Raw genomic sequence first — 21883 nt, forward strand, 5'->3', positions numbered from 1 at the left:
AGTGTAAACTTTCTGATTACCACGAGGATGGCGTCATGCCATTCATGAGGAATTTGCCCCCATGACCCAAACACCTTCCACCAGGTCCCACATCCAACATTAAGGATTACATTGCAACATGAGGTCTGGAGAACACGGACATCCAAACCATAGCATAGAACAACTAGGCTTAACAGACTCATAAAAAACTTCTCAGTCAAAAGCAACAGAATATATGATATTCTTATTTGCACCTAGTGTATTCTGTTAAAACACATCATGGGTCTTATTAAATTTAACAATAACAACTGGGTGCAGTGGCTCATGCCTATAATTCCAACACTTTGGGAGACCAAGGTGGGAGTATCATTTGGGACAAGAAGTTTGAGGCCAGCCTAGGTAACACAGTGAGGCCCTGTCCCTACAAATAATAAAAAAAAATAGCCAGACATGATAGTGCATGTCTGTAGTTTCAGCTACACAGGGAGCTGAGGTGGAAGGATCACTTGAGCCCAGGAGGCTGAGGCTGCAGTGAGCCAAAATTATGCCACTGCACTCCAGCCTGAGTGACAGTAAAATCCTGTCTCAAAACAACAATGATGAATAAATCTAAGAACACCAAAATCATACACTGTGTGTTTTCTGACAAAAACTTAATAAAACTAGGAATTAAAAGCAAGGTAAAATTGGCAAATCCAAATATATATGAAAATGAAACACACAGGTTGGGTGTAGTGGCTCAAATGTGTAAACTTAGAACTTCAGGAGGCCAAGGCAGAAGGATTACCTGTGCCTAGGAGTTTGAAAGTAGCCTGGGCAACAAGGTGAGACCCTGTCTTTAAATTTAATTTAATTTAAAATAAAATAAAACATACTCTTTGACGTAGTTTTGCTCAAGGGTCAAAAAATTTAATTTTGTTAAGATGTCAATATAACCTAAAGTGGTAAAAAAATTCAATATGATCTCTATAAAAATCCCAATAGCACAGTTTTTTTTACAGAAATGTTTAAAATTTTTTAATTTGATTATGACCATAACTAGCTAAACAACCATGAAAAAAAAGCATTATACTTCCTGATTGAAAAACATATTAAAAGCTACAACAGCAAAAACAATGTGGTACTGACACAATGACATATAAAGAGATAAAAAACAGAATAGACGGCCAGGTGCGCTGGCTCACGCCTGTAATCCCAGCACTTTGGGAGGCCAAGGCGGGCAGATCACAAGGTCAGGAGATCGAGACCATCCTGGCTAACACAGTGAAACCCTGTCTCTACTAAAAATACAAAAACAATTAGCCGGGCGTGGTGGCGGGCGCCTGTAGTCCCAGCTATTCGGGAGGCTGAGGCAGGAGAATGACGTGAACCCGGGAGGCAGAGCTTGCAGTGAGCTGAGATAGCACCACTGCACTCCAGACTGGGTGACACAGCAAGACTCCATCTCCAAAAAAAAAAAAACAAAAAAACAAACAAAAACAGAATAGAGAGCCCAGAAAAGAACCCTTTTGTGTATGATCAAATGATCTTTCACTAAGTCACCATTAACACATGATAGAGAAAAGATAATCTTTTCAAAAAAATAACGTTGAAATCAGGTTATCTACACTGATAAAGCTGAATTCTTTCCTTGAACTATATACAAAGAATATTTGAAATAAAATATTTAGAAATTTAAAAAATAACAATCTCTTAGAAAAAATATAGGAAAAAAACATGACATTGGTATTGGCACCATTTTCTTAGATACAACATTAAATGCATGAGCAACAAAGAGAAGAACAGAATAACTGAACTACACAGTACTTCAAAATTTCTGCATATCAAAGAAAACATTCAAAAGAGTAATGATGCCTCCTAGGAAATGGGTGAAAATATTTGCAAATCACATGTGATAGGAGTTAATATTCAGAATATATAAACAACTATTAAAACTGAATTATAAAGTTGAATAACGACTTAGAAGTGGGCAAATAATTGAACTAAATTTTCATCAAATTGATACAAATGCAAAAAAGCATTTGAAAGGATACACAAAATACTAATTTGTAGACAAATGCATGAAAATCACAATGAAAAACAGAATCCTCTCACACCCATTATAATAGCCACTATAAGTTTTCTAGAAAACATCAAATCAGTTGATGATGCAATGAAAATTTGCAACAAAAACACGTTAATTGTTGGTGCAAAACAAGGATGCAACCATTATTTACAAATGTTATAAATGTTCCTCAAATAATTAAAAATGGAATTATTAAATACAGCAATCCCACTTATGGATCTACATCCAAACTATGCAACACAGGACCTGGAAGACATATTTGAACATTTATGTTTCTTGTACCAGCATCACAAAAGCCAAAACGCGGCCAGGCACAGTGGCTCACACCTGTAATCCCAGCACTTTGGAAGGCGGAGGCGGGTGGATCACCTGAGGTCAGCAGTTTGAGACCAGCTTTGCCGACATGGTGAAACCTTGTCTCTACTAAATATACAAAATTTAGCCAGGTGTGGTGGTGGGTGCCTGTAATCCCAGCTACTCAGGAGGCTGAGGCAGGAGAATCATTTGAACCTGGGAGGCGGAGACTGCAGTGAGCCAAGATTGTGCCATTGCACTCTAGCCTGGGAGGCAGAGCAAGACTCCATCTCCAAAAAAAAAAAAAAAAAAAAAAAAAAAAAAAAAAAAAAAGCCAAAATGCTGAAGCAATCCAGATGTTGATTTATAAATACATAAAAAAAGTAACATATGCATACAATGGAATATTATTCAGCCTTAAAAAAAAATTTTGGGAAGCTGAGGGAGGAGAATTGCTTGAACCTGGGAGGTAGAGGTGAGCCAAGATGGCACCACTGCGCTCCAGCCTGGGCAACAAGAGCAAAACTTCGTCTCAAAAAAAAAAAAAAACAAAAAAAAAAAGAGAAAATCTTGTCCCATTTTAATATAAATGTTGAGAATTATGTCACCTAAAATGAGCCAGTAACAAAATGATGGGTACTGTATGATTCCACTTATGAGATATCTTAAGTAGTCACACTCATAAAAACAGAAAGTGGAAGCGTGTCTGTCAAGGGCTGAAGAGAGGGTAAAATGGGCAGTTGTTACTTAATGTGTACTGAGTTTTAGTTTTACAAGATGTAAAACTTTTAGAAGTATTTTGTCTAACAGTGTGAATACACTTAACATGCTTGAAATGTACAACTTTTATTCAGACAGGATCTCACTCTGTCACCCAAGCTGGAGTGCAGTGGCACAATTATGGCTTACTATAGCCTTAACCAGGCTGAAGTAAATCCTCCCCCATCAATCTCCCAAGTAGCTGAAACCACAAGTGCACACCACCATGCCTGTCTTTAAAAATAGTTTTTTTTGTAGACTGGGTCTTTATATGTTGCCCAAGCTGGTCTCCAAATTTTGGGCTCAAGTGATACTCCTGTCTTGGCCTCTCAAAATCCCTGGATTACAGATGTAAGCCACCACCATGCCTGGCCCTGAAATGTACACTTCAATGAATTTAAGATGGTAAATTTTATGTTATATTTTCACAATTAATTTTTTAAAAGAAAAACTGAAAAAATAAAGATTTATAAATCTTTTCAAAAATTATCTTCAAATCACAAACGTGTTTCTCTCATGCAAAAGAAATATATATTCATCATTAAACACATGGTGAAAAGAAGGCGATTTCCATGACTACTCATTTAGATATGATCGGACAACCATTGAAAATCAGCTAAGAAAGAATACCTACAAAATAAGCCATTACCAAAATTGAGGTCATATTTGTAGATAAAAGCACACACATATACAAACTGATTGTGATAGACATATGGCTGATTTATCCTTTTTTTTTTTTTTTTTTTTTGAGATGGAGGCTCGCTCTGTCGCCCAGGCTGGAGTACAGTAGTGCAATCTCAGCTCACTGTAACCTCTGCCTCCCAGGTTCAAGAGATTCCCCTGCCTCAGCCTCCCAAGTAGCTGGGACTACAGGCACCCGCTACCACACCAGGCTAATTTTTGTGTTTTTAGTAGAGATGGGGCTTCACCATATTGGCCAGGCTGGTCTCGAACTCCTGACCTTCTGATCCACCTGCCTCGGGCTCCCAAAGTGCTGGGATTACAGGCGTGAGCCACTGAGCCCGGCTGATTTATCTTTTAATTAAACCCCATGTTGACTTAAAGTTTACAAACAGAATTGCAAAATGTCTAAATATATAAGTAAAACAAAAAATCACAATAAACTGATGTTTAAAAACGTACACTAAATAAAACACTAATATGGAACTGCAAAACAATAACTAAAGAAATGTTTACTCACAAAATCTGCTTTGCAATATTTATGTGCCATTAAAAAATTTGTCTAGATAATTACAATATTTGACCATGTGTACTCATGGAAAGCAGGTATTTCAAATCATTGGCATGCGCTGTGTTGCAATAAAATTTCAGAAAAAAACAGTATAATTATAAATAAAAGATTCTAACAATAAATTTATAATAAACAAAAATTTATAAGAAATTAGTATTTATGTTTTAAATATATGCTATTCTTACACAAAATAAAACTACTGTAATCCAACTTTAGAAGCAAAACAATAGTCTTGCATTGCTAAATTTAAAAATTATACATTTTGCAGAATATGGTTAGCACTTCTTATATATAAAACAAATATTTAGAAATTAGTTATGTTGTTATTTAGATATATGCTTAAGTGGGTGAAAATCCTATAATTCCTGTTTGCCTGAAGCAAACTTAAATTTATAAGTAACATCAGCCATATCATGTAAATTCTAGCATATTGTCCTAAATTCTGAACCTAAAGTACAGAAAAATTTGAAATAGAAAATAGAAAGTAAAAATGTATAGGGAGAGTGACATCAGTAAGATGGAAAAATAAAAGGTTCCTTATTTGCTTATCATCCCACAGCAAGAAAATTTATCAGCCATCCCTGTCAAAAATGCATTTATGTGAGCCATGGCTCACACCTGTAATGACAGCTACATGGTACATTCAGGTTGGGGAACTGCTTCAGGCCAGGATTTCAAGACCAACCTGGGTTATGAAGCCAAAACCCATCTCAAAAATAAGTGCCTTTAAGAGAGCTTTGAGATCCAGAGAGGGTGTTGTGAAACTGCTACAGTCTAAGATTAAGGAGTGTTCTTTTCAGAAGGCAGGCCCTCATTCAGGTGGAAAAATACAGGACCCCTGTTCTAGGCTGCAGACCAGGAAATGGCCCACCAAATTTGGTCCCACTGAGAATTCTGAACTTACTCTCTAATCATCCCAAACTCCTCCCAGCCACAGTCTGGGAGAGACCGTGCCCTTCCAGAGGCCTGGAGGAAGACAGCCATTTATAGCCACGCAGGCAGGCCTGCAGACCTTGTCCTTTACTGTGGTTTCTGAAGCAGTTCGATGACTCAGTTCCAGCTCCCTGAGCCACAGTTCACGGCCAGTTCTGCCTATAAAGGAACCCACACAGTGACCTGAAAAAATTCTCTCTGATACTCAGTGAAAGCCATACTCATCCACATTCTGATATAAGGCCCACCATATATAGACCCAATTACAAAAACCTGCCCTACTGTCTGCCCTACAGAGCAACATCCAGAAAAATATTTAGTCTGTCCCAAAATATAATGAAAATTACAATTACCCAAGCCCCTGTTAAGCCAACTAAAGGTGAGCCCTAGTGCAGACCCAGCAGCCTTGTGACCAAGCTACGCCCCTCTCCACTACAAACCCAGAGGACATCCCATCACCCTGAGAACCCAACAAAAAAAAACTTTACCTTCTAAACCAGTTTATAAAAACTTAAAGAGGTGTTTGCTCCTTTAAATTCAGACACCAATGCAAAACTATATTGTACCCACTGTAAATACTTTATTTTAACATAGAACTGCAAGTATGTGGCAGAAGAATTAGTCAAAAAAAGTTTTTAAACTCACTGAAATTGAAGACAAATGAGTAAAAACTTGCTGCTTATCGATCATATGCTCGTATATATAAAAAATTATAAACAGTATACTAAAACCTGTTTAAATTAATAAATACATTCAGTAAATTAGCAAAATATAAAATTAACATACAAGTTTAAGTTATGGTTCCATACACTTAAAGCAAACTGATTATTAAGAAAACAATCTTATTTACAGTAGCATTAAAATAATTTCTGAGAACAAATTTAAACAAGGAGGTAAAAAAATCTTTACAATAAAAATATATTAATGAAATAGAGAAGAGGCAAATAATTATTTTTTGAGACAGAGTCTCTGTCACACAGGCTGGAGTGCAGTGGTACAATCTCAGCTCACTGCAGCCTCCACCTCCTGGGTTAAAGCAATTCTCCTGCCTCAGCCTTTTGGGTAGCTGGGATTACAGGAACCTGCCACCATGCCAGGCTAATTTTTGTATTTTTAGTTGAGATGGGATTTCACCCTGATGGCCAGGCTGGTCTCAAACTCCTGACCTCAAGTGATCTCCCTGCCTTGGCCTCCCAAAGTGCTAGGATTACAAGTGTGAGCTACTGTGCCTGGCCAACGCAAATAAATTTTAAAGTATTTTATGTCTATGGATTGAAAGCATAAATATTGTTAAAGTGCCATATTATCCAAAATAATCTATGGATTCAATGAACTCCCTATCGAAATTCCAGTGGCATTTTTTTACAGCAATGAAAAATAAAATCCTAAAATTTATATGAAACTACAATAAACTTTGAATAGTCAAAGCAATCTGGAGGAAAAAGAACAAAGAAGGACATTATACTTTGTAATTTCGAACTATATTTCGACTATCAAAAAAAGACTATAATAATAAAAAGATGAAATGTGCAGAAAAATGAACCAAAAAAATGGAAAAGAAATCACTAATCACACACATTTCAGACGTGATGTAGAAAGAGAACTTAAAAAATAACAGTTTCTCAAAATTTTGCAGATATTTGTGTGTCCCTAAAACAATGGAACATCAGTCAGATTGTGCAGTCTCTTATAAGCCATGAAGAGGACTTTGGCTTACAGTAAACTTGAAGGAAGATCACTGATGGGAAAGTAGAATTTTTAGAGAATTTAAGAGCATAAAGAAGATGCCCCTATGTGAGAGCAAGAGAAAAGAAACTGAGCTTCCCAAAAACTATTTTCTCTGGAACATAGCTTCCCAAATCCCATGTCAAGAACTGACTTTCTCTTTGACATCTGGACCTCTCATCTGTGTCATCTGTTGTATTCACTATCACTCTCACCTACCTGGGGGTTTGGCTACCATCTCCTGTCTCTTCCTATTCCAGGGCTCTTTTCCTTGCTCCAAACAGGTTATCAGGTGAGGCTTAGAGACAGCAATACCTGTTTTATTAAAAATAAATAACATGAATCTTGCTCATATTCTCCAATTACCAAACTACTAATGTGCTCAGTAAAGAGAATGTCATAGCATATTCTAGTAAATTAATCCCAAATTACTAATTTATAACAGACATTTCTAAATATTTAGAAAATACTTTAAATTTTTAGGTCTTTAATTTCACTACCCAGTACTACTGAATCAAAAATTGGTGGGGGCAATTAAATTTTAAGGTGTGGGCAACAACATTTTATGCCATCAAATTTCTGTAATTACCACTAATCTAGAGTGAAGGATATACATCAGCTCAGGAATGTGGAAAGTTCAGGTCAAGATGAAACGTACTGAAGAAATTTTTTTCTACACGGACAAAGCTCAAAGATTTTCTTGAAAACAGGGATCTGAAACTCATTTATGCAAAGCACAAATTACCACAAGTTATGCAAAAAAAGAGAAATAAAACCTTTAGGGCATATTAGGAATTGTGTGTTGAAGTTATCCTCACCCAGGAAGACCAGGTTTCTGTAGTTCTCAAACATCACTTTCCTATATAAATTCCGTTGTGCAGTGTTCAGGCATTGCCACTCCTCCAGAGAGAATTCTATGGCCACATCCCTAAATGTCAGTGGTCCCTGAAAAACACACACACACACACACACACACACACTTATATATTTACTAAATGACCATGGGCAGAATTTTTATTTTGGCTCAAGGCAAAGTAAGACAGTATAGAAAACTGATTCTGACTTATAGGAGTGAGTCAAATTATACAATAAAATAAATTTCAATGCAGAAATATTCTCTAATATATTAACTCAGATAAGAGAACAGCATAAGATCCACAACATCAGTGTATATATACTTTTTTGAAGAAAAACTATAACAGGACATGAATACAAACATGTAAATTTTTGAGTGCTATATTTACATCATACACAATGAGTTGTGTACATTTTTCAGATAGAAAAGACATGTTGAGTTAGAAGGTACATCTCAAATTTTAATGTGTACAATAAACTGAAGATCTTATTATGCGGACTGTTTTTAGAAAATCTGGAATAAAGTTTGAATTTCTGAATTTCTAACAAGCTCACCAGTAATGCCAATGTTTTTGGCCCAAGAAGAGTATTTTGTCAAACATCCACTAAGTAAAAGAGCCTGTGTTGGCCAGGCACGGTGGCTCACACCTGTAATCCCAGCACTCTGGGAGGCCGAGGCAGGCGGATCACCTGAGGTCACGAGTTCGAAATCAGCCTGGCCAACATGGCGAAACCCCATCTCTACTAAAAAAAAAATACAAAAATTAGCTGGGCACGATGATGTGCGTCTGTAATTCCAGCTACTTGGGAGGCTGAGGCAGGAGAATTGCTTGAACCTGGGAGGCGGAGGTTGCAGTGAACTGAGACTGCGCCAGTGCATTCTAGCCTGGGCAACAGAGTGAGACTCCATCTCAAAAAAAAAAAAAAAAAAGATCCTGTGTTTTCCCAGTTTTTCTGTAAATAAAGATGAGAGCCTTCATCTTCCAAAGACATATATGCAAATAAAACCTAAGGAAGAAAGGCAGCTGCCAAATCAAATGTGATAATTTATGCACATCAGCTGCATAAAGATACTTACTAATGAAAAGTAATTAACTATAAAAAAACTTGTCAGACAGCTCTTTAGCCAAGTGAATCATTAACATCAACTGCACTAGGAACAAATTTTTATGATGTGCTGATGCACAAAGAACACAGCATCACTGCTGGAATACTGCCCCCAAAAAGTAAATTATAATCTAAATTTAACCATAAAGAAACATCAATTTTATGCAAAGTTCAAAATACAGGTATCTCCTATTTACTGTACTATTAAATAGTGATTTTAAGTAGTCTTTCTTCAGCACCCTAGAAAGCAGGAATCTCCTAAAATTTTTTTCAGAACTTCATGGGTGATAAATGCCATTCTGTTTAAATAAGCATTTTCTTGATCCTTTTCTGTATAGAGCTAATAGAGAACACAGATGGATCCTCAACATTACATGTTCTTTTTCTTTACTAAGGACCCCAGCTTTTCCCCAGTAGAAATCTTGAGTATCCACACGTTCCCATAATTCAACAGCTACAAAGGAAATATTTTTAATATTGCAGATTCTAAATTCATAATGAGAATTCTGCATGGCACATAAGAAGCCATGATGCAGAGAATGTAAAGAAGGCTCTGGTACACAGGAAAAATATTTTTCTGAGACCCTTGACTATTACAATGAATTTTTAAAGTAATTGAAACTAGCTCATTAGGGAGGAAAAGATTGAGTAGAGAAGTAAAGGTTTGCAAGTACTAAACACATGGCATTCCAGGAGGAAGAGTGGACACAGCTCTTGATCTGAGACAGGTTTAAGTAAAAAAAAGAACCAATTCTTCCTCTTTCTCCTTTTTTGGAATTCCTTCTCAGATGAGATTCTCTGGACAAATTACACTTGTATCTTGAGAATATGCCTCTAAAGGTGTCAGCACCCCCTGTTTACCTGCTACCACCACACCCACAGGCAGAAAAACCAAAACCTGGAGAAAAGTCCACCCACTTCTGTCCTTTATACAAGAAAGAGATTCGGGAACAATGAGACGCTCCATGAAGATAAAAATACAAGTTTCTCGGCCAGGCACAGTGGCTCAGGCCAGTAATCCTAGCATACCGGGAGGCCGAGGCAGGTGGATTGCCCGAGCTCAGGAATTCGAGACCAGCCTGGGCAACATGGTGAAACCCCATCTCTATTAAAATACAAAAAAATTAGCCAGGCATGGCAGCATGAGCCTGTAATCCCAGCTATTCAGGAGGCGGAGGCAGGAGAATTGCTAGAACCTGGAAGGCAGAGGTTGCAGTGAGCCGAGATAGCACCACTGCACTCCAGTTTGGGCGACAGAGTGAGACTCCATCTCTTAAATATATGTTTCTCTTTTCCTGTTCTCAGGTGCCCTCCCCAGGCACAGACACCAGCAATTTCTGCTACAATAATGGCAATATGGGCCACACTGACCTGTCTCTACCAAACCCGAACAGAACAGGCCCTGTGACCAACCTTCAATGCAAAGGTGGAACTTAACTCTCATGAATGTATCCTGAACCCCTCATACTTGACTCTGTCCTCATTTTGAGTCACATGAGGCCCTTACTTAAAACAATACAGATGCTTCCACCAAGAACAATTAACAGAACCTGTGGAAAAGACACAAGTAAGATTTTTTAAATTGGCCATGTAATCCTAATTAGAAGACTGGGCTGATAACCACTTAGCTAAGCATTGTCTCTCAAGCTTTAATGAGCTTATAAATCACTTGATAATTTTGGTCTCACTCTATGTAATGTGATTCTGCAGGTTTGGAAAGGGTCCATGAATAGGTGTTTTAAACAAATCCTCTGTCAATGCTGATGTTGCTCTTCCTGGGCTCATTATTAGCATTAGTTGGAGAAAGCAGGCACAGCACAGACTCCCTTAAACTCAGCACTCTTGTCACAACACAAATAAAGACAACCAATCTCCATCCTCAAGTATCATATTCTTTGCTGGTCCTTTAAAGTTTACAGAGGAAACAAAAGGGAGCAATGTTTGAATGAGTCTGCATTTGGAAAACAACACGTACACATGTACTAGCGTAACGTTTATTAAGCAGGTACTATGTCCTCAAGTGTTACACAGCATTGTGCTGGGAAAAATACACTATTTGATTTAATCCTCATAACACCCTGGGAGTTGGTATGAGGTGTTCAATAAATCTCAGGATAAAGAGCCCAGGATTTTTATTTCTTCTGTTTCTCTGTCATTGATTTTTTCTTGAAGATGTATAAAATAAAAGCTAAATATAGACAGATGAGAGGGATACAGAAAAGCTTAATGTAATTTAGAAAAAATTTTTATTGTGTTTATATTTACTTTTTTGTGGCTTATGGAGCAACTACTAAATCTGCAGTAATAGAAAACAAGTTGCTACATGGAACATTTCAGCAAGTACTGGTTTTTATAAAAATAAAAAATAAAAAATTAAGGCCCTAAAATAAATATTTTTCCCATTAATCTGCTTCTGAGTTTCAAAGAATTATGGGCACCAGTTCTAAAAAGGCTGCAGGACTCACCAGCCAAAACTAATTTCTTCTAATCAGTTTGGTGAGGCAAGACTCCACAGTGGGGTCAGACCTAAATAAGGCCTCCAAAAAGAGTGAATCTTAGCAGAACTGGGGCAGAGAGTGGACCCTATGTAGAATTCTGCTCTCTATGCCACTGAGGTATTTCCAGTTCTGATTTTTCTAAGCTTACCTAAGAGAAACTTACATTACAGAGTTTGTGTTAACTAATTTCTTTTAGCCACTGCCATGTCAATTTTATAATGTATACTAATAAATAATTTAAACAAATTCCTTAAGGTTTTCTAGGGTAATTTATTAGGACATAAATATGTATTAATAGGAAAGTAAAAAAGAATACAAACAATAACAACTCTTCTGTTCATAAATATCCTTTCAGGTGATGACATCAGAAGTCACAACAATGTAAAGAAAGTGGCCAAAGGCCAAGTTTTTTTCTTTTCCACACATCTATACATTGTACCAACCATATAATGCTTCAACCATTTATCCAGTTACTAGTCTAGACTTAAAGTTCCTGCATGGTAGGAACCCTGACTGCTTCAACTATTTTCTAATGGCCACATAAAATGGAAGCAATTAGTTTATCTATTTGAGTCTCCAGACCCTTTCCTTTTTTTTCACCCAAGCACCAGGAAACTTAAGAAACTCTCATCTGGGTACCAACCAAGACATCTCTTGTATGAGGGGAGGAACAAATGCAGACTGACTCATTTGTCTTACACTGAGACAGAAGCATAATTAACCACTCTTGTCAGCCTGACACAGTTCTGCTCTGGACAAACTCAAATGTCTCAAAGATGCCTAGGTGATTGTGAGAGGGTTCCCAATGACCCTGGGCTGATGACCCAATGATGTGCCAAGCAGGAGAGACTCAGGGTGATCCTATATAAAAAATGAAACTGGCCGGGCGCGGTGGCTCATGCTTGTAATCCAAGCGCTTTGGGAGGCCGAGGTGGGCAGATCACGAGGTCAGGAGTTTGAGACCAGCCTGGCCAACATGGTGAAACCCTGTCTCTACTAAAAATACAAAAATTAGCCTGCGTGGTGGCATGTGCCTGTAATCCCAGCTACTCAGGAGGCTGAGGCAGGAGAATCGCTTGAACCCGGGAGGCAGAGGTTGCAGTGAGCTGAGATCACGCCATTGCACTCCAGCCTGGGCAATAGGGTGAGACTCCGCCTCAAAAAAAGAAAAAAAAAAAAAAAAAAACAATGAAACTGCCCTGGTGGAGCTCCAGAATTTGGATCACCTGTCCTGATGAGCCAGCTCTTGGGTAAGAGGAAGGACAAGAATACTCCAGTACCACATTTTACAGGTAGATACAGCTGTGGTCATGGCTTTGGATACTCTGTGGCCTTGATCTCTCACTCCTAAGATGCTTGTTTACACTTAGGGATTCTCCCATGAGATTCTATGTATACCTGGTGCCTCTCACATAACTGTAGCAGGTCACTGAACAAGATCTGAAAAGCTCAAGAAGCCATACTCTCAAAAGGGAACTTTAAGATGTCTATGTTGACATCTCACAATGCAGAACATGCCTCCTGTTGGTTTTCTGTACATTCTCAATCCTAAGTCTGGCCCTGTATTGTAAATCCCAGGCAGAGGCCAAACTTTATGTGCAGATTCTAGGTGGGATCAACCTAGCTCTGCATTCTTGGGTGTTACAGCAAATGGGGTACAACCAAAGGAGAGATCCCCTTATAGAGGATGCTCTAGCACATTCTAAATGATATGTCTACCTTAAAAAAAAATAAACTGAGACACCGGACGCAGTGGCTCACACCTGTAATCCCAGCACTTTGGGAGGCCGAGGCAGGTAGATCACCTGAGGTCAGGAGTTTGAGACCAGCCTGGCCAACATAGTGAAACCCCGTGTCTACTTACAGTGCAAAAAAAATCAGCTGGGCGTGGTGGCACGTGCCTGTAATCCCAGATACTTGTGAGGCTAAGGCAGGAGAATCGGTTGAGCCCAGGAGGCAGAGGCTGCAGTGAGCAGAGATCGCACCATTGCACTCCAGCCTGGGCGACAAGAACAAGACTCCCTCTCAAAAAAAACAAAAACAAAAAACTGAGGCAACATGAATATAAGTAGACAGTTTATTTGGGTCAAGCTTGAGGATTGTTAACTTGAGAGCAAAGATTCAAATTGTCAAAAATCTACACTTTGCTTAGCAGCAGTTACAAGTGGATTTGTAAAGGCAAAAATAGAGGGACAGAGAGTGGACTGATACAAAGTTGTTAGAAATTCTTATTTATTTACAAAAATAAAATCGATTACTAATTGGCTATACATTGTTAAGCTATAGGGTGTGGGTTATAGTGTCCAGTGTGGAATTATTAGTTTAATTTATAGCTACTTATGGCTATAGTAAGCAGTTTTAAGAGATAAATCAATAGCTAAAAGAAGGAAGAAAGACATAATTGTGGTCTCATTTTAATGTCTCTTTGAGTCTTATAACTAAATGAACATGCATTTCTCAGATAAAATGTTTTATTTTTTCCCAAAATCTCAAGATCCCGATTCAGAATCTGGAGCTGCAGATTTAGGTCCTGAATAAATGGAGTAGTAGCAGGTGTCACCTGCAGATTTATGGACATTTTAGCAACACGAGGAAAGAGAAAGCAGAGATTCTCATTTCTACTCAATGCACACGTTACTCTAAGTTTGTGAGCCTTATGGTCTCTGAATCAGTTTGAGGTCTGAAAATACAAGAATCATTGAAAGAGGTAAAATGGTTGATTGCTGCCCTGTGAAATTTGGTCTAACCTCTTTAAAAGTGACTATAGAGGACTACAGATTATCAAACAAGCAGAGAAACAATTCTGCCTGCGTATTTAGGGGAAAGTATGCATTCTGCAGCACAACTGTGAGCTGACTGGAAGCCTGAGAGGGAAAGGCCCCTCTAGAGTAAAGCTTGGTTGGCGCCTTATATGTTTATGTCATGTCTGGTAATTCTAGACAGTTCTTGGGAAATATAATTAAAAGACAAATTTTCTCCAGCCCTAGAGCAACTCCACAATGACTGAACAGAAATAAAACTGTTATATTACACAATTAAACCAGAATTTGACATGCATCAAGGTCAATCTGCTTAACAGATTGCAAAGACAGAAAGATGGTCACCATAATTAGCCCATGAGTAGAAAAACTTACAGCACCATGTCATGCATAGTTCACTCTAAATTCACCTGGTAATTGGGGAGGCCATCCGTGTATGTTAATTTGTTATATATAATTACAAAATAAACTTTTAAGATCTTCATGACAGAGGGTAGTTGTGCAATATAAAACCAGGTGCCTGCTAAAGGTAGGCTCTCAGTCTCCTACAGAAACATTTGAATAATGTGCTATCATTTTGGCTATTTACATTTTGAAGCAATGGCTCTCTACTCCCCAAGCGTTGGACTACAGCACTTCTGCTTGCCCTCTCCTGGTGGCTGGAGTTTTCTCTTGACTCCTACCTCCTGCCACTGAGGTACAGCCCACAATACAGGGTGAACAGCCAGGAGGTCACATCTCACATGAACCCCAATTGCCACAGCAGCACTCCAGCGCCACATCAGAGAGTGAAGCCTGAGCTGCAGGAGGAGAGCCTGCAGGCCTCCTGGGTAGGAATGCACCTTCACAATAATGAGAACGGGAACACTGTTTCAGGCTCAGTTTCTATTTATAATGGTGACATGGAAAACATTCTGCTGGATTTCCAGCATGAGTCTGTAAAGAGATAGCTCCAAGAGTTCCATTGTGACAGCCCACCTCATTCACGGACACTGTGAAATGCTAAAATGGCCTCTGAAACAGACACTCAAAGCATTGGAGAGAAAAACAGCTCTCAGTCTCAGAAAGATTATATTGAGAGAAAAAATAAGTTAAATGTATCTTGAGAAAAAACTCAGATTACATGTAAGATTGAGGAAGTCAATCAGAAAATATTTCCCTATAAAATATTTCTCTCTAAATACCCAAATTACACAGCTACTCTCAGCATGAGAAACATGAGCATTATGAAAAAGGGAGCATATTCTCAGCAGAATTTTATAAGATTCCTCCATCTCTGCTGCTCTCTCATCTTTTAGCCATTGAAAGGGGGATTCTATTGGAATACATCACACTACATCCACGAGCACTTTTTTTCTGAAATGGAGTCTCGTTCTGTCACTCAGGCTAGAGTGCAGTGGCATGATCTCAGTTCACTGCACCCTCCGCCTCCCAGGTTAAAGCAATTCTCCTGCCTCAGCCTCCAGAGTAGATGGAATTACAGGCACCTGCCACCATATCCGGCTAATTTTTGTATTTTTAGTAGAGACAGGTTTCACTGTGTTGGCCATTCTGGTCTCCAACTCCTGACCTCAAGTGATCCACCCGCGTTGGCCTCCCTAAGTGCTGTGATTACAGGCGTGAGCCACTGTGCTCGGTCACCACCAGCACTTTTTGATGAAAAATTAGAATCTGATTTTGTTTATATGGTGGAACATATTTGAGCTTGCAACACAGCTAAGAGGAGAGCTATTATAGTTTTCTGGTGGTCACATCATTTGTGTTTATTTGTCCTTTAATAGCAGCATTCTAACTTACTGAAATGAAAGACACTAAATTCATGCTTACTTATAGTTATCCCTACCGGATAAGGTAATAAGTATGTAAGACTAGTATCTACTATAATAATTTGGTAATAAGTTTTATTTGGATATTAGAGATAAGTATCTAAATATAAATAATTTTAATGTACTGGTCATAATGTATGTAGGATTTGTGAAAATTTTCTTTAAGCATAATTCAGTTAAAACACTTTATATTTAAAAAGTAGAAATAACAATATTAAAATGACTAACGGTTTCATTCAAAGTAAATGTTGTGGCCTTATATTTATATTATTGTAGAAAATACTCTTTAATTTATATGAATGTTGACCAGGCACGGTGGCTCACGCCAGTAATCCCAGCACTTTGGGAGGTCAAGATGGGCAGATCACCTGAGGTCAGGAGTTCAAGACCAGCCTGGCCAACATGGCAAAATCCTGTCTCTACTAAAAATACAAAAACTAGCCAGGCGTGGTAGCACATGCCTGTAGTCCCAGCTACTTGGGAGGATGAGGCAGGAGAATTGCTTGAACCTGGGAAATGGAGTTGCAGTGAGCTGAGACTGCGCCACTGCACTCCAGCCTGGGAGACAAAGTAACACTCTATCTCAAAAAAAAAAAAAAAAAAGTATATGATTGTAGGTTGTCTACCAATGCTTCATGTGACAATGCTAATTGTTCTGAAGTAATAAATAGAAGCCAAGGTTCAACTCCAACTCCACTGTTATATACTGAATCGTTTATTTAGCTACACCTAGATTAATATGATTTATATGATTTACATGTATTTCAATAAAGCAGAGAAAAAAAGTACACATAATCCAAATGCTTTAAGAAAAGAGAGATGAGGATAATAGCCTTAATAGCCTTCCTTATTTTCAGGTAGGAGAATAGAGCCTCTTATTTTTATTTTCTCCTATAACAGCCAAGTCTTTAGACATGCTCTTGAAGTCTTGGACATCTGAATTTCAGTAGACACTGGATTCAGGCATCCAAGGAGTGGCCTTGGGCACACTGTGTGCACTTGAAAGAATGTTTACAGAGAGAAAAAGCAGAATACAGAAAGGTGTTATAAAAAAAATCTGTGCCCTCTCCCTCTCCTGTCTCCCTCTGATGCCAAGCCGAGGCTGGACTGTACTGCCGCCATCTCGGCTCACTGCAACCTCCCTGCCTGATTCTCCTGCCTCAGCCTGCCAAGTGCCTGGGATTGCAGGCGCGCGCCGCCACGCCAGACTGGTTTTCGCATTTTTTGGTGGAGACGGGGTTTCGCTGTGTTGGCCGGGCTGGTCTCCAGCTCCTGACCTCAAGTGATCTGCCCGCCACGGCCTCCCGAGGTGCCAGGATTGCAGACGGAGTCTCGCTCACTCAGTGCTCAATGTTGCCCAGGCTGGAGTGCAGTGGCGTGATCTCGGCTCGCTACAACCTCCACCTCCCAGCCGCCTGCCTTGGCCTCCCAAAGTGCCGAGATTGCAGCCTCTGCCCGGCCGCCACCCCGTCTAGGAAGTGAGGATCGTCTCTGCCTGGCTGCCCATTGTCTGGGATGTGAGGAGCGTCTCTGCCCGGCCGCCCAGTCTGGGAAGTGAGGAGCGCCTCTTCCCGGCCGTCATCCCATCTAGGAAGTGAGGAGCGTCTCTGCCCGGCCGCCCATCGTCTGGGATGTGGGGAGCGCCTCTGCTCCGCCTCCCCGTCTGAGATGTGAAGAGCGCCTCTGCCCGGCCGCGACCCCGTCTGGGAACTGAGGAGTGTCTCTGCCCTGCCACCACCCCGTCTGGGAGGTGAGGAGCGTCTCTGACCGGCCGCCCCGTCTGGGAAGTGAGGAGCTCCTCCGCTCGGCAGCCGCCCCGTCCAGGAGGTGGGGGGCAGCCCCCACCCGGCCGCTGCCCCGTCTGGGAGGTGGGGGGGCGCCTCTGCCCGGCTGCCCCGTCTGGGAGGTGTACCCAACAGCTCATTGAGAACGGGCCATGATGACGATGGCGGTTTTTGTCGAATAGAAAAGGGGGAAATGTGGGGAAAAGAAAGAGAGATCGGATTGTTACTGTGTGTGGAAAGAGGTGGACATGGGAGACTCCATTTTGTTCTGTACTGGGAAAGATTCTTCTGCCTTGGGATGCTGTTAATCTATAACCTTGCCCCCAACCCCGTGCTCTCTGAAACATGTGCTGTGTCCACTAAGGGTTAAATGGATTAAGGGCGGTGCAAGATGTGCTTTGTTAAACAGATGCTTGAAGGCAGCATACTCGTTAAGAGTCATCACCACTCCCTAATCTCAAGTACCCAGGGACACAAACACTGCGGAAGGCGGCGGGGCCCTCTGCCTAGGAAAACCAGAGACCTTTGTTCACATGTTTATCTGCTGACCTTCCCTCTACTATTGTCCTATGACCCTGCCAAATCCCCCTCTCCGAGAAACACCCAAGAATGATCAATAAATACTAAAAAAATTTTTTTAAAAAATCTGTGGATGTACATGAATAAAGCAAGTTCTCAGAGACCTATGAAGAGACTTAGATTCTGACACAATAATAGTGGGATACAACACCCCACAGACCCTGTTAGATTATTAAGGCAGAAAATTTACAAAGAACTCAGGATCTAAACTCAACACTTGGACAAACAGTCCTACAAAACTCTTAATCTAAAAACAACATACTATACATTCTTCTCATTACCATGTGGCACATACTCCAAAATTGACCACACAATCAGAAATAAAACAACCCTCAGCAAATTCCAAAATTACACCAACCACACACACAGAGCACAGCTTGATAAAAATATAATTCAATACCAAAAAAAAAACACTTGAAGGGATACAAATACATGGAAATTATGCCACCTGAGCCTAAATGACTTTTGAGTAAATAATGAAATTAAAGCAGAAATCAAGTTCATTGCAAAAAATGAGAACAAAGATACAACATACCAGAATCTCTGCAACACAGCTAAGGCAGTGTTAAAGAGAAATTTATAGCACTAAAAGCTCACATCCAAACGTTACAAAGATCTCAATTTAACAACCTAACATCATGAATAAAAGAATGAGAGAAAGCAAGAGCCAACCAACCCCTAAGCTAGGAAAAGACAAGAAACAACCAAAATCAGATCTGAACTGAAGATTTAAACAGAAAAAAAATACGAGACCAAAAAATCCAGGAGTTAAACCTTTGTAAAAAAAAAAATATACATATAATAAGATAAACCACTAGCTACAATAATAAAGAAATAAGAGAAGGTCCAAATAAACACAATTAGAAATGACTACCACTGACCCCACAGAAATACAAATAACTATTGAAGTCTACTATGAACACTTCTATGCACATGAACTAGAAAATCTATGCACACAAACTAGAAAATAGAAGTTTCAGGATACAAAATAAGTGTACAAAAATCAGTAACATCTCTGAACATCAACAACATTCAACCTAAGGCCAAATCAAAAAAAATCCCATTCACAATAACCACAAAAATAATAAAATGTCTAGGAATACACCTAATCAGGGAGGTGAAAAATCTCTAAAACAAAAATTACAAAATGCTTCTTAAAGAAGTCAGAGATGACACAAGCCAATGGGCAGCCATTTTATGCTCATGGATAGAAAAGACTGATATCATTAAAATGGCCATACTGCCAAATGAAATTTACAGAATTAATGCTATTTCTATCAAACTACCAACAACATTCTTCATGGAACTAAAAAAAAAAAAAGTATTTTAAAATTTATATGAAACCGAAAAAAAACCAAAAACCTGAATAGCCAAGGCAATCACAAGCAAAAAGAACAAAGCAGGTGGCATTACATTACCTGACTTCAAATTATACAACAGAGTAACCAAAGCAGCATGATACTGGTACAAACACAGACTACAGAACAATGGAACAGAATAAGAGAGCCCAGAAATCATGCCACACACCTACAACCATCTGATCTTCCACAAAGGTCACAAGAGCAATGCAGGAAGAATTCCCTATTTAATAAATGGTGCTGGAATAACCAGCTAGCACTATGTAAAAGACTGAAACTGGATGCTTTCCTTACACCATATAAAAAAAAATCAACTCCAGGTGATTAAAGACCTAAATGTAGAACATAAAATTGTAAAAAACCCTGAAAGAAAATCTAAAAAATACCTATGTCAATTGGATAAAGAAAATATTATTGACATAGGAACTGGCAAAGATTTTATGATGAAGATACCAAAAGCAATTGCAACAAAAGCAAAACTTGATAAATGGGACCTAAATAAACTAAAGAGCTTCTTCACAGCAAAGCAAACTATCAATAGAGTAAACAAACAACCTACACAATAAAAAGAAAATATTTGTAAAATATGCTTCTGACAAAGGTCTATTATTCAAAATTTGTAAGGAATTTTAAAATTTTTACCATAAGGCGGGCCGGGTACAGTGGCTCACCGCCTGTAATCCGAGCACTTTGGGAGGCCAAGGCGGGCGGATCACGAGGTCAGGAGATTGAGACCATCCTGGCAAACATGGTGAAACCCCGTCTCTACTAAAAATACAAAAAAATTAGCCAGGCGTAGTGGCAGTCACCTGTAGTCCCAGCTACTCCGGAGGCTGAGGCAGGAGAATGGCGTGAACCTGGGAGGTGGAGCTTGCAGTGAGCCAAGATCGCGCCACTGCACTCCAGACCGGGCGACAGAGAGAGACACTGTCTCAAAAAAAAAAAAAAATTTACCATAAGGCCAGGCGCAGTGGTTCATACCTGTAATCTTAGCACTTTGGGAGGCTGAGGCAGGCAGATCACAAGGTCAGGAATTCGAGACCAGCCTGACCAACATGGTGAAACCCCGTCTCTACTAAAAATACAAAAAGTAGCCACGTGTGTTGGCATGCACCTGTAATCCCAGCTACTCAGGAGGCTGAGGCTGGAGAATCGCTTGAATCCGGGAGGCAGAGGTTGCAGTGAGCCAAGATCGTGCCACTGCACTCCAGCCTGGGTGACAGAGCAAGGGTCCGTCTCAAAAAAAACAAAAAAACAAACAAAACAAAACAAAAAAAACTTACCAAAAAGACCGGGTGCAATGGCTCATGCCTGCAATCCCAGCACTTTGGGAGGCTGAGGCAGGCAGATCACTTGAGGTCAGGAGTTTGAGACCAGCCTGGCCAATGTGGTGAAACCCCTGTCTCTACTAAGAATACAAAAATTAGCCAGCCGTGGTTGCATGCACCTGTAGTTCCAGTTACTCAGAAGGCTGAGGCAGAATTGCTTGAACCCAGGAGGCGGAGGACAAAGAGAGGAAAAACAGACACAGGCCTAGTTGAGGGTGGTGGGTAGGAGGACAGAAAGGACTAGAAAAAATACTTGTTTATGCTATGCATAGTACCTCATTAACAAAATAATCTACACCAAACCCCTATGCCACAATTTTGCTTATATAACAACTCGCACGTTTACCCCCGACCCTGAAACAAAAATAAAAGTTAAAAGGAATAAAATCCACAGGTGGAGGATAGTGCAATGTAGGTGGAAGGACTAGTTTGCCCTACAGATAGTGGCCCAGGTGGGGCTGTACTTGTTTATTTCTGTGTCCGGGCAGGCAGATGAGATTATGAACAGGTGGTACAGAACCGTTGGTTGGTGGAGGAAAAAGGTTGCTGCTGCAGATTCAGCGTCTGGGGGTGGGGATATGCAGGAGACTATAAACACTTCTGTGGATTTTTGGCAAAAAAAAACACTAGGATCAAAAATGCTGTGGTGAAATTCCTGATGGTGGTGCCTAGTCCTGGGAGGAGTGTGGACACATCAATTTATGGGTATGTTTGTGAGTGGGTGGGAATCCTGGGGTGGCAGCTGTGGGAAAAGGGGGTCTGTTATCAGAGCTAATTTCCTG

The 21883-nt window shown here is 39.7% G+C and overlaps 1 protein-coding gene across 5 annotated transcripts in view; it reads right to left on the bottom strand.

The window, feature by feature from the left end:
- Window positions 1-21883, bottom strand: part of ZNF680 (zinc finger protein 680) — a 65795-nt gene that overhangs the window by 39202 nt on the left and 4710 nt on the right. For 4 of the 5 annotated variants that reach the window (XR_008536368.2, XM_016958716.4, XM_054655602.2 and 1 more), the window contains exons 2-3: window positions 7826-7952; window positions 7227-7322 (exon numbers count right to left, since the gene is read on the bottom strand). Coding sequence is in view for 4 of the 5 variants with exons in the window: in XM_016958716.4 (XP_016814205.2) it covers window positions 7227-7322; window positions 7826-7952 (223 nt within the window). In the remaining variant the exon portion in view is untranslated. The remainder of the gene's footprint in view (window positions 1-7226; window positions 7323-7825; window positions 7953-21883) is intronic. The other variant, XM_054655601.2, reaches the window with a different exon arrangement.

Source organism: Pan troglodytes, chromosome 6, assembly GCF_028858775.2.
Source record: "Pan troglodytes isolate AG18354 chromosome 6, NHGRI_mPanTro3-v2.0_pri, whole genome shotgun sequence".
Classification (NCBI taxonomy): Eukaryota; Metazoa; Chordata; class Mammalia; order Primates; family Hominidae; genus Pan; species Pan troglodytes.